The following is a 13,711-nucleotide window of genomic DNA, read 5'->3' on the forward strand; positions in this document are numbered from 1 at the left end:
CACACTTGGCAGAGGATAAAAATAAAATACAGCAAATCCACAAAAAATATTTTTATTGGCACTCCTGATTTAGAATTACTAAGGTTTTTCTTTGGTATTTTTTATTAAAGGTTTCTTGTATGTGCAATGTCTCTTTTTTCAAGTTACATTTTCTACAGGTGAGCTTCATTTGTTGAGACATTAGTGTTACATTAGGAAAAAAGGGGGGAGAGGTGGAGGGGGCCATGGTGGGTGGGGGTGGGGTCGGGTGGCGATGTTTTAAATTTTACTTAATGTATGTGTGGGGTTTTGTGTCAGCGTCTTGTGCAGGCTCTCTTTGCTATTCGCTTGTGTTCCTTTGGTGGTGAGAGAAGTTGGGGTTGGTCTAGGGCAGGCATATCCAAAGTCCTTTTCGGGGGCCTAATCCGGCCTGCCAGTCGGTTTAATCTGGCCACTGTGGCAGTTTATTTCCTGGGGTAAAATCCTAAAAAACCTCAACAATTTCAACACTAAAAAAAGATCAACAACTTCAGTCCTAAAAAAGGGTTGGTTGGCCCTTATGGCCCTTCACTTCATCAAATCTGTCCCTCTTCGAAAAAAGTTTGGACACCACTGGTCTGGGGTGTGGTTGCTTGTTTGTGATTGGCTCTGGTGAACTTTGTTTTCATGTGTGGGTGGATGTTTTGGATCAGGTTAGCCATATTGATTCGTATGCCACTGGTGGATTCTTGTCATTGTTTTGCTGGGCTGTGTATGTGATAAAGGGGAGCCATACCGGGGTGAAGGCATCTTCTTCTATCTGTCCCCGTGTTAGTTTCAGCTTATTGGTTAATTTAAACAGTAAGGCTGTTTCCCATACTACTTGGTACCATTGGTCCATGCTTACTCCTGGACAGGTCTCTCCAGTGTCTGGTAATGTTGTTTCTGGCTGCTGAGAGTAGGTGGGTTATGAGTTCTTTGTGATGTGGGTGGGCATTATTGTCTTGGAAGGATTACTGAAGTTATTCCATGGCTTGGCAATTTTGGTAATTTCACTGAAACCAAAATGTATACCTGAATGTTAGGTGTCAGGGAACTGCCATCGGAGGGACAGGTGGTGGAGAGGCTCCAGGAGAATAGGAGAGACTCTACAGCAGAAGAAGGAACCAGTAGGGGGAGAGCAGGAGTTCCAGCGGAAAGGGAATCGGGGGAGAGGCCCTGGGATACTTCTAGTGAGAACAGTGAGGAGGTAACAAGACCCCCTTTAGCAACCCCCACCCCTCGCCGGAAGCTGTCACGCAGAGAGTCCAGGAGGCGTATGTCCGTCAAACAGCTTTTATGTTGGAGTAAGTTCCGTAGACGCCCACTGTCGGATTCTACCAGCGACTGACGGAGTCATGCTTTGGGGGCTCCGTTAGTGCCTAGGTTTGGGTGACCAGCCAAACCCCAGAGGGATCAAGCTTTTACGCACAAGCAGCTCATTATCCCATCATATTAGGGTACAAGCTTCACGCAAACTTTGCAAGTGCAACGTATGGAGCACAATTCTAGAAGAGCACAGAATTTAGCTCATTTAGAATCGTAGCTCTTGTTAAAAAAAAAAAAGAGTTATTTTTATTTATTTATTTGATTTCTATACTGTCCTTCACCCAGTGATCACAGGGTGATTTACAATATGAAGTACAAAAATGCATCACATAGTAACCAACAAAAGCAACCCCACCACGTTTTAAAGGCCACAGATTCTAGACCATATGGGAATGAAGGTATACTTGAAATTGCAGACATGTCACCTGCTAAGATTTCAGAAGGCAATGAGCAGGTGAATAGGATTTCTAATGGGCTGGTTGTGCTACTCTGCAGACCTTCTTGCCTCTCTCTGTGATCAAAGCCACAATAATGCAACGAACATTTCCTCAATTTGCATAATTTGCACAGGTTCTTGACTCAGAATTTAACTGCCTGGACCACACGCATTCCTCTTTCCCGCTTTGATTTGTGTGGAGCACATACATTCTTGACTCCCGCAGGAAGCCTAGAAAACTCAGAAGAATAGGAGTTGAACAAAAATCTTCTTTAAAAACTGTTTTCTTAGGACAGGGAATGATTATTAAAATAGCTCCACACCCCCTAAGGACACAAGCATGGTTAACAATTGGCCTGAAGAGCTATTAAGACAATGTCCAAGTGTTGGGTCAATGTGCAGAAATTTGGCCTAGCAATGGGGCAAGCCCTTGCATAATGAGCAACTTATGTAAACAGAAATTAAGTGTGCTGGTAAAGATGTTCAATTAGGTCAAAGAAAGGAAGCAACTAATTATCAAATTATTGCTTGCAAGTTAAAGACAGAATAGAGATGAAGTTCAGGAAGAGGTCACAGAAACCCAAGTTATAATAAATACTTCAGGGGAGCACACAGGTTGAAATCCATGACTTTTTCTTTAAATGAACTTTGCAGGCTTTAGAAAGAGGGAAAGTGCTTCTCCTGGTTTGTTAGGACAATCTTGCCAGTTTATAAAAATGAGAAATTCCAAGTATAAACCCCCATTTTGCCACCAGAGACAGGGGTAAGGAAATATCCCAGCTGCTTAGATTTTTTGTACTTATGGTATGCAAGCTTTTTCAGTTATATATACACATACATCTACATGACTTTTGATGGCTGTTCAAGAGAGACTGCATTTGCACTGCAGCTGCAATCCTATACACAGCTTACTGAGAAATCAATAAAGTGCGATACACTTTAGGAATGGCTTTCTTCTTTCAACAGATGACAGTGCACTGACACATTATATCCCAGTCTGTAGCCTGTCTAGACCGCTCAGGGAAAGCATTAGCTTTGGGTGTACTAGCCTAGTGTGTTTGTGGGAAAACAAACTTTTTTTCTGTCTCCTTAGGGCTCAAGAAGGTGGTGGTCACAGTGTGCACCTTGGGGAATGTATGGTACTGAATTTGCAGGCACTTTGTTTCTACCCAGACTGGTTTGTTGTTACATGCCTTGCACATAGCAAGCCAGTCTATGGCTTATTTCCTTCCTGCCATGCCAGGAGTGGAATGCACCAGTGATTCCCACATCAGAGGGAACCAGGCAGAGGGCCTTCTTGGTAGTGGCGCACACCCTGTGGAACACCCTCCTATCAGATGTCAAGGAAATAAACAACTATCTGACTTTTATAAGACATCTGAAAGCAGCCCTGTTTGATCATTTATCGTGTTTTTAGTATTCTGTTGGGAGCTGCCCGGAGTGGCAGGGGAAACCCAGCCAGATGGGCGGGGCAGAAATAAATAAATTATTATGATTATTACACCAGCAAATTCATGTTGTTGCAATCCAGCCCAATCTCTGAGTGCTGCAAGATTCCAGGGGTTCCATGCACTTATGCAGGGTTTGTTTCCCCTTTCAGAATGAGGACAGCAGACTGTGGTGTCTTAATGATGTATGGTTTATTTACACACATATGCAACCTAAGCATACAATGGAGGAGGGGTTCACAGCATCAACACCTCAAAAGAGTCTTGCTTCTCCCCTAGCCACAGCCTTGGATTCAAACAGAAATCAAACATTGCTCGCTGACCCTCCGCTTGCTGCTTTTGCTTCTAGCTCACATCACAGCAAACTTTGCTCTAAATTCTGCCTTTGTCTATCTCAGTTGAAGGACGGGCACCACGTTTTGGCATCTGGCACAGAGCCCCCTCTCCTTTGTTCTCTTAATGACCTGCACACATTTTCCTGGGAGTAAGCCCCACTGAACACAGTGGGCTTACTGTTAAGTAAACGTGAATGAGCAGCATCACTTTTTGAATCATGAAAATTCGTCAGATTAGTACGGTTGAAAATTAAGAGCGCTGCAGCCAAACAGCTAGCTGCACTGAATGCAAAGCATGAAAACTAGGTCTTGGAATGCAGGGAACTTTCTAAAGAGAGATGTGGAAAGGTTCTGTGCCCAGACACTTTGTTCTCACTAGAAACGCATACATACTAAAAGTACACTTAAAGGATAGTGTCCACATACACAATTCTTCCTGCTTAAGTAGTCATGAGGAGCCTTTGCTTCAAGCATGGGTACAGCTGGCAGAGTGTGTGTTATCAGTTATGGTTTCATTGGCCCTCTTAATCTAAGTGTTTAAAATGTCAAGCAAATACTGCATTATTTCAGCGTGCCTTTGGTCTGTCAGGTAGCAGAATGGCTAACCCCCTTTGCTTGAAGTGTTTTACCTGGTTTTCTTATATACAAATCTTATTAAAACGTTTTTAAAAGTATGTTTCCAAGTTTTGTTATGTTAGCTGCCTTGGGAGTCCCTATGGGGCAGAAAGGTGAGTTAGAAATATTTTGACTGGGGAAGCACTGGGGATTTATCATGCCCATCCCAGAAGAATGACATAGTCCATATTGGTCCTGTCTCCCTCAACTGCAGTCCATTAAAAGTTCAAGCACGAGCTTGAAAAGTTGCATAGGATTGGATGCGACTTACAAAACTGGGTCACAATATTCAAATGCATGCAAAAAGGCTCATGCTGGTACACTCAAAAAGTGCTGCATACAAACCTTTTAATCAGAACTCACATACAAAACCTTGAAAAAATTGTCTGGGAATACCGATACAGTTTAATTTATTCCCTCTGTTTAATATACATTGGATAGTGGAGAGAAAGAAGCCATGAGGCTGAGCTTGGAGTCAGCACAAGTCAGACTCTGGCTTGTTTTCATAAGCTTTTCACAAGTGTGCACCAACACACTGAACATTCATGTTAAACCATAGTTTAAACTATGGTTTAACGTAACATAAGAACCAGGAAATAGGTTTGCTGGAATGACAGCAAGGCACAATAATTTCACTCAAACTTTGTTCTGTGTTCTTATTTGAAAGAGAAGGAAACCATGGCAAGGTGAAGATTCTTTCCAGGAAGCCATCTTTCAAACTAAATTTCAGTACATCTTCCAGAATTCCGAAGTGTATAAACCATTTCTGACATTTAAGGAAGATGCACATTGCCTGCAGGTTTTAAAGAAAAACTAAGCAGAAACTGCCAGAATATCAGCAGTCTTCAAAGTCATGCAATTATACAGCTAGCTGGATTTAAAAGGGGGGGGGACTGACAAAACCCACTCCAAATGCTGAAGAATTTTAGTTTCAAATTGTAAGTTTCATGGAACATAGTTCCAGTTTTAGATTTTGTCCCAGATATTAGCATTCCGTTTGTTACTTTAGAAACCTCAAAGCCTCATGCACACTGATAGCTTTATAAATATACTCCACTCTGGAAATACAAATCCATTTTGTTGTCACCTCTCTCCAAAAATTCTTTTGACTGAACTCAAGGGACGGCAGATAAGCATGCACTGCAGACTCTCTAGCAAAAAGGAGTTAAGCAGTCAGTCAGTCGCATGTCACATGCATCTATTCTATTCAAAAAACACCACAGAAGTCTGCTCTATGCTGAGCATACGCTTGCAAAGACTAAAATAGAGGCCATTATCAACAGAAGCTCTTATGCCCATGAGACACAACTGGCAGCTTGTTAGTGGACGCCTACCTTGACACAGATCTCTATGAAAGATGTATCCATTTTCCAAGTCCTGAATTCAAAAAGGGCAATCAATACAAACTATGAAAATAATAGTGAGGTGAACTTTAAAAAGTGCAAGACAGACATTGTAAAGCCTTTTGACTACATATAAGATTATAGCTACTAAAAGTTGAGCGCTCCTCTAAATATCAAATTTCCTTAAAATTAAATTAAAGAAGCAGCTCTGACAATGTAAGAGTTACTCACAAGACCTTTATTCAAGTTGGAAAATTGCAGACAAGTAATGGTAGTTCTGGTATGTTATTTCACAACCTGGCTTGGTGTAGTACTTTGTGGGGTTGCTTCCCAGGGTAAGAACTTAGGAAAAGCTATTTTCAGTGCAATCCTATGTGCGCCTACTAAGAATTAACACTGACTGAGTTCCATAGGGCTGATTCCCGTACAAGCAGGCATAGGTTAAGAGGCCTTAGACCCAGTTGAAGTCGTTAATATATTATTTACTTCTATTACTACCATTTTCTACAGCTGGAGTACAGTGGACAGAAATAAAGCTTTATACAGTACTTATTTCAAAATTGTGCTAATGTGCAAAGGTGTGGTCTATGGTTGTCAATAAATTCTATGGTGCTACTGGGTGACTGGTACAGTTTGGCATAGCTCAGTGTTTTGTATGCAGAAGGTTTGGGGTTCAACCCACAACATTTTTGTTTAGTCAAGCCTATCCAGATGTTCAGAAAGTAGAAGTACCGTATTTTTCGCTCTATAACACACGCCCAACCATAACACGCACGTAGTTTTTAGAGGAGGAAAATCCGTAGGCATGCCACCCATAGGCATTCCCTCCATAACACGCACAGACATTTCCCCTTACTTTTTAGGAGGAAAAAAGTGAGTGTTATGGTGCAAAAAATACGGTAATTTTAATCTATTTTAGTATTTTAACTTCTGCATGTTTTAAAGTATGGTTGTGAATTTTTCATGATTTCCTTATTTTACTGTTTTATAAACTGCTTTGAAGTTTTTTTTACAATCAAGCAGTGTATTTTTTTTTACAAAATAAATAAAGCACAACAACTAAATAACTTTTGCCTGAAATTCTGGATGAATGTTGCCAATCTGTGTACATAAAACAATGCCTGACTGTATATAAAGTTTCTTATAATCCTATTTATTTATTTATGCATGCCTCCCATCTAACTGGGTTGCCCCAGCCACTCAGGGCAGCTTCCAACAAAATATTAAAACACAAATGCCCAGACATTAAAAACCTCCCTAATTCATTCAGATAGCAGCATTCAAATCTCAGTGCTACCAGAAATTGTGCAGCCTTGGTAAATTTAATTCTTTCCCTTGGCCCGTCATAAGTAAAATAGAAGTACTAGAGACCCAACTCCAGGATTTTTGCAAAAGCAGCACAAGTAATACTGCAAAGTCTTTCTTTCTTTCTTTCTTTCTTTCTTTCTTTCTTTCTTTCTCTCTCTTTCTTTGTATGCAAATATTACTAGTAATCTGAATAATTCAGTTTTGAATACCCCACAAATATTCTTGCTTGGTCTGGGAAATTATTAGTTTTTATGCAGGAAAGAGAACAAGCCTGTTTCTCAATTTTGAAGGACTGTATACAAGTTTTGAAGATATTTGTAGTATCCTTGACACTGATGGAGACTGCAAGTGCTCCACTCTTCCTATGACGCCAGGTTAAACATTGGGACCAAATGCTATACCCATGAGATGTTACATACTCTCATTTTCTAATATTTACAGCTATCAAGTAGTAGTTTAAAATCAAGCAACACCAAGACACTAAAGATTCTCCTTTTAACTGTTCTAAAGTCATGAAGGGCAGCCACCCAAGGCACCAATTGGTTACCCTGAAGTGCTTAATTAAAACGAACTAAAAATCACTTGGTAAAATCTGCTAGACGAGCAGAGAAGAAATGCTCACATATTGGGCCAGTGTCTGGAGTCAGTCTCTCACTCTTGTTTATGGAGGGAGATGATAAACAGGCCCAGCACATCAGCAGTGCAGGAGCTGACTGCCAAGGGTGCAATCCTGCTGGCTGATCTGATGGGGTCTGCTTTGCCAGAATGTTTCCAACAGAACACTTGTTTCTCTGCAGTGCAGCTGGGAGGGCGAGAAAGGAGACATAATGTCTCCTTCCCACCCACCTTCCTGACAGTATAGGGTTAAACAAAACCAGTTAAACATTAGCCCAACCCCCTGCACTGATTCTGCGCAGGGGCAGGTGCTCCCTGGGTGGGGCTAAGTGCTCGTGGACACAGCCCTAGAAACTAGCAAGTTGCATTATTCATTTAAAAATCTCAGCAGTTTTCGGTTTCTGCAAATTCCTGGGCAGCGCCACATACTTTCTGCTAGTCATACACAACTAAGGAACCAGCAACAGCTTATGTGTGGCTCAGACTTCACCCTCAGACTTCCCAGTCATACCATAAAGAGGAACGCAATGTAGTATCTGCAGGAGGGATAATGCAATTCGTGGTTAAGTACTGATGTGGTACAAGGCATGTTTCAGCTCACTGGATTATGTCCAAGACAAAATCCAATGAGCACAAGTGCTTAGAATAAAAAAACAAAAACAAAGCAAAACTCACATGTTTTAGATAATTTTCACCAAACTTGCATTTAATCCCAGCTATTTCAGAGCTAGGTAATTAACATTAAAATGTCTGTTTCAAGACACCTTAAGGCTGATTAACCCAGGGCTGGGGAACTGTTTTCAGTCTGAAGGCCACTTTCTCTCATGGGCAACTTTCTAATAGCCACATGCCAGCGATTTGATAAAACCAGAAGCAAAAATGGGCAGGGCCAGAATGGGCAAAACAAGGGAAGTGACTCTTACCTTTGCATAATACGCTACATTCCAGTCATGTAAAAGTCTAAAGGTTTTCTCTCTCACACACACCTTCACAGCCCATTCAGCTGAACAAGCAGCATTACCATAGTTCAAAGACAGTTCCAGCCAGGCAAAAGCACTTGAGGGTGCAGAGCTTCTCTCGTCAGGGTGAAACCTAGGCAGAGTCTGAAAAGGGGGGGGGGGGTTCTAGACTCCCCAGCCCTGAATAAACCTTAAGATGCCTCTGAATCATTTTGGCAAGTTCTCCTCCATGTCACATACCATGTTGTTCAGGGTGGACCCCTGACACTCCAGAGGTTTTTTCGTAGGAAGCAGGGAATTGGTAAGTCCCCTCCCACAACCATCCTTTCACCTGTGATTCTCAGAATCCTACCCCATTACTTTGCATCAGCGCTAGTTAACAACAGAAATGTATTTGGATTATGTTTTGAAGAACTTCCTCAAAACCATTGTCTATACTCCGTATAAAGAGAACCAAATTCTATTAGCAAAATGACAAAAACATAAGATTACACAACTAGTTTCCAATTTTAATGTATTTAGAGTAAAGTTATATACAATACTTGATGTTTTGCAGAACTTCCTATTTTTTAAGTTATAAGGAACATCACATTAACATCCAGAGGATGTTGCAGTAAGCAAATAGCAATAGATTGCATCGGGAGGAGGAATATTATTGGAATGTGAGGTTACTGACTGGTCATCATATAGGATAAAGAAGAACTTGCACCTAACATTTAAACATTCTAACGCTTCAAATACTACTTGCATGTTTCAAATGTACCTCCATTTACCATAGATGAAAGAGAAGGCACACAATTGCATAGAACCGCATAGATACATCCAGCCACTTTGCTTTAGTTATTTATATGCTTGTGAGATACTTTTTGATATTCAGTACACAGACATTTGCCAATACTTGAATTCAAGTCTAATAATAATAATAATAATAATAATAATAATAATAATTTACTTAGGCTCCAGCCACTCTGGATGGCTCCCAACAGAATATTAAAAACACGAAATCAAATGAAGTAGCATATTTAAAGGCCAGTGTTTCTAAATGGGAGCAAAGCTTTTTACACAAGGCTACAGGATCACATGCTCTCCTCTCGGAGGAACAGTCTAACTAAACCTAACTGTAGTTAATGTTACACCAGTATTTGCATTTACCACCCTCACTAATGACTAGTGCTCTCTCTCAATTAGGATTTAAAGTCAGCTTCAAACTGTGGTTTCAAATCCAGGTCAGCAATAGCTACCAAGGCAGGTGATGGATTCATGCCAAAGAAAGAATACATATGTGACCCACACTTTAGAAATACCCACAACTGAATCTGCATCATCTACAAAACTCACTTAAGGATTAATCCCTCTTCCCAAGGAAAACTGAAAACTGCAGTTCTGTGCTGGCAGGGCAAGTTTTTATAATACAGCATCTCACAAAACCACAATCACAGAATCATAGAATTGTAGAGTTGGAAGGGACCAGAGTTGGAAGGGACATCAAGACCTATAGGGGAAAACCTTGGCAGTTCAACTGGTGTGAATTTGATAACCTTTTATTGTGCCAATATGCCCAGGCAGAATAATTGTAGGCTTTGTAAATACTGTGGGCCAAAAGTGGTATGTCAGAGGTTGAAGCGCTAAAAGCCATATTGGACGCTGCTCATGAACTGGGAAATATGAATGCCAAGGCTCTTTAAAAGATGGAATTTTGCTGCCATCACCTATGGAATGGCATGCACTCATAGCCAACAGTGTGAATTTCATCTGTTCTCCAGTTCACTGCCAGCATCTGCAGTAGAAGCCCATTTGCTTTGCTTTCTGAAATGGCCCAGGGCCCCACAATAAACCAAAGCTTGTGTAGTCTTGGCTCTACAGTAGATGCATACTGAGTAAGAGCCCAATAAGTTCTTAGCTAATTTTTGCCCCGACGTTACCAATGCACAATGTTATCGCATGCATTTTGGAATGTAATCTGCTGCTCGCACCCCACGGCTACAATCCTATAGGCCATCTGGTGAGCTGGATGTGCAACAAGGTCACTAGCTTTTTCTCCCCACCTTCTCTCAACAGCAGTTTATGCACAGCTTGACAAGTCACTTTGGAAACCAGGCGAGTTCGAGAAGTGCTCTGAAGACTCAATCTTTGAGGGGAAAAGGTCAGAACCTCTGCTGTGCATGCCTAAATGAGCCCTCCAAATTGAAGTCTGCAGTTGCAGAAATTAGCTCACTCTTACATTACCAACTTGCTTCTATGACAAGGATTACTGAAAGAAAGACAGTAAATACCTTTTAAAGCTAGCAGCTTCTGGAGTTCTCTGTTATTGGCAAGATTAAATCTTGAGGAACTCTGCCGTTTTTCTTTCTTCACTACAGGTTGTACAGGAGGTGTTTTGATTTTAGCTATCTGTGTTGCAGGTACAACGGTGCTGCTGGATTTTTTGCTTGCAACCTGTATATAAAGAATAATTAAGACTTTTTAAACAGAAGCAGTCAAACAATATAAAGCAGTCAACGATAGTTTTCACTTCTAATACCATTAGCACTAACTCCAAAGGGGTTTTCTTTTTTGGCTGTCACCACATATTTAAACCTATTTTAGAAAACCTTAAAGGGGACAAGTCCATAATGCCAAGAGACAGTCTCAAAAAGGTAACAAGTGCTGTAAGACTTGCTACACCCAATCCATGATCCAGAAAGGAAGCATCCTTGAGAAAATACCAATGTTCTTTACTTTAGGCAAGCTTTATGAAGCCTCTATTTTTGGCCTCACCCTTGGTGTGTCTATTTCACAAAAGCATAAAAATAAACCACATCTGATTGGACACCTGGATTGCCAGCAGTACATGTGAAAAGGATCTAGGGGGTCTTGGTGGACCACAAGCTTAACATGAGTGTGATGCAGCAGCAAAAAAAAGCTAACACTATTCTAGGCTGCATCAACAGAAGTATAGTGTCCAGGTCAAGAGAAGTAATAGTACCATGCTATTCTGCCTTGGTCAGAACACATCTGGAGTACTGTGTCCAGTTCAGGGCACCTCAATTTAAGGAGGCTATTGACAAGCTGGAACATGTGCAGAGGAGGGCAACCAAGATGATCAAGGGTCTGGAAACCAAGCCTTATGAGGGAATTGGGTATGTTTAGCCTGGAAAATAGGAAACTGAGAGGAGAAATGATAGTCATCTTCAAATATCTAAATGCCTCTCACATGGAGTTTCTCCTGCTCTCGAGGATAGGACCCAAACCAATGGATTCAAGTTACAAGAAAAAAAGATTCCAATTAAACATCAGGAAGAACTTTCTGACTGTAAAAGCTGTTTGACAGTAGAACAGACTCCCATGAGAGGTGGTGGCTCTCATTCCTTGGAAGTTTTTAAGCAGAGGTGGGGTGCCATCTGTCATGTATGATCTAGTTGAGATTCCTGCATTGCAGGGCGTTGGACTAAATGACCCTCGGGGTCCCTTCCAACTCTATAATTCTATGATTAATGACTTTGTTTAATGTTGTATGCTGCTATACACATTCCAAAAGGATAGGGAGGCAAAGTGGCTAAATATGTCTCTTTAATACCCATGAGGTTCAGCAAGTCTGCGATCCATGGACTTTGAAGAAAGAACTACACTTGAAGAGCAGCTCTTAGAGGTTAGTTCGCTGACTTTCCTGAACCTTTAAGTTAGAATTGAGAACTTACTTTGTACCTGCATTATGGTATTAGGTAAAGTACACATAGCATTTCAGATTCCAAAAAGCAGTACTTTGTTTACAACAAGCTTGCATCTATTTTTAACACTCTTTGCTGTCACCTTCATTTTAAAGAGGGAAAACCGCTCATCAAAGTACCCTGAGTATAACTGAAAATCAATGCCTACTAGCATTTTTCTTTGAATAAAAGCTTACGGGTTGGGGCTTAACAGCAAGTAGAGTTGCATCAGTAGACTCTTCCCCCACTGCTGCTCCTGCCCACCCCAAAGGGAACAGTATGGAACTTCTTTCCTAAAGAAGAAAAAGTTGCTTTAACCTCAGGAGAGTGGACTATGGATGCACTCTCTGAACTATGTTTGTATTTTCTTCCAATAAACACTTTCTTTCTCATGACTAGTGTACTTTACCTTCTACAGTGGTCTGTTGTCACACCCCCTCATAATTAATATTGTCAGTACTGTAGACCCAAAGGAATATGCAAGTTAATATTTTGCCCTCAGGCAAGGAAGGGGGGGTCCATGGAACTTGGTGTCTTTTTAATAAGGATATTCAACGAATTGTAAATAGGTGTACCGTATTAGTCACACCACAAAGGCTCTTTGGGCAGTTGTGAGCAGGGTCTGCGGATGCACAGAAGGCTACTTAATGACAACTCTAAACTAATTACATCTGATATGATGCAATTGTGACCATCAGTATTTGGACTAAAGTAAGCAAGACAGATGCAGATGACTTAAAAAAAGATGAGGTCAGAAATAGATATAGCTGCTGCACCAACAAACTGCGGCTTTCCATCGCCTCCTCTCCTCCTAGATGGTAAAGTCCAGTACCACAAAACAACAGTAGACTGCTGAGTTTCCCACCCTACTCTACTTAGTTGCTGCTTGTGGTGTCAGAAAAACTCAACAGTGTAACGACACCACACTTATTAAATATATTCTACTTTTGGAATCAGCCAAGCAGCTCCTGCTTTATGTAGTTCCAGCCTAACAGAATATAAAAGTTCAGCTGCAACCCTGGCCATGAATTCATTTTTAATTGGACTTCAGAGAAGTTGCATGAGATGTTTGAAATATGTTACCCATTTTACTAGTGCTTTCAGATCTACAGAGAAGATAACATAAAAGTAAGCACCACCATGAATTCAAATAAAATTATAAGATTTATATAGGTGTCTATAAATAAAATATTTGTGGGATGTAGCCACTTGTGTTCTCCTTGTTCTTTGAATAGAGGACATTCTCTAGTCTTCACAATCTGGCATTTTTCACAAGCACTTGAAACAAAACAACATATGCTAGTACATTTCCAGAAAGAGAGGCTTAAGATTATACGTAAAATTAGCCCAAAGTACTCAAGACAGATACAGGGGAAGGGAAAGGTGGAGAAGTTAAGCCAGGGAATATTGGGCCATGGGAAAGCATCAAACCACCCAATTTCTGCTTTTGAAATAAGCTTTGATTTTTGCACGCTGCAGACATTACAACCAGTTGAACGGATATAAGATTTACCACCTAGCTAATGGATAGCTGCTGTTAAGAATGCTAAGTGAAGCCAACTTCCATACTGAGCCTTTGGCCCATTTACTTGTGCTTCGTCGTGTAAGCATATGTGATTGTAGTGCTGATTCTATTTTCT

General features: G+C 40.9%; 1 protein-coding gene across 6 annotated transcripts in view; it reads right to left on the minus strand.

Annotated features, from left to right (window-relative positions):
* The window catches only part of PPP2R5C (protein phosphatase 2 regulatory subunit B'gamma), a 74,119-nt gene that overhangs the window by 54,676 nt on the left and 5,732 nt on the right, over window positions 1-13,711 (minus strand). For 4 of the 6 annotated variants that reach the window (XM_083734732.1, XM_083734734.1, XM_083734736.1 and 1 more), the window contains exon 3: window positions 10,659-10,821. In XM_083734732.1, coding sequence (XP_083590858.1) covers window positions 10,659-10,821 — 163 coding nt within the window. Of the gene's footprint in view, window positions 1-5,494; window positions 5,538-10,658; window positions 10,822-13,711 lie in introns of all 6 variants that reach the window. The other 2 variants (XM_083734739.1, XM_083734740.1) reach the window with 1 other exon arrangement.

This window comes from Podarcis gaigeae, assembly GCF_964106915.1.
Source record: "Podarcis gaigeae genome assembly, chromosome: 1".
NCBI classification, from domain to species: Eukaryota; Metazoa; Chordata; class Lepidosauria; order Squamata; family Lacertidae; genus Podarcis; species Podarcis gaigeae.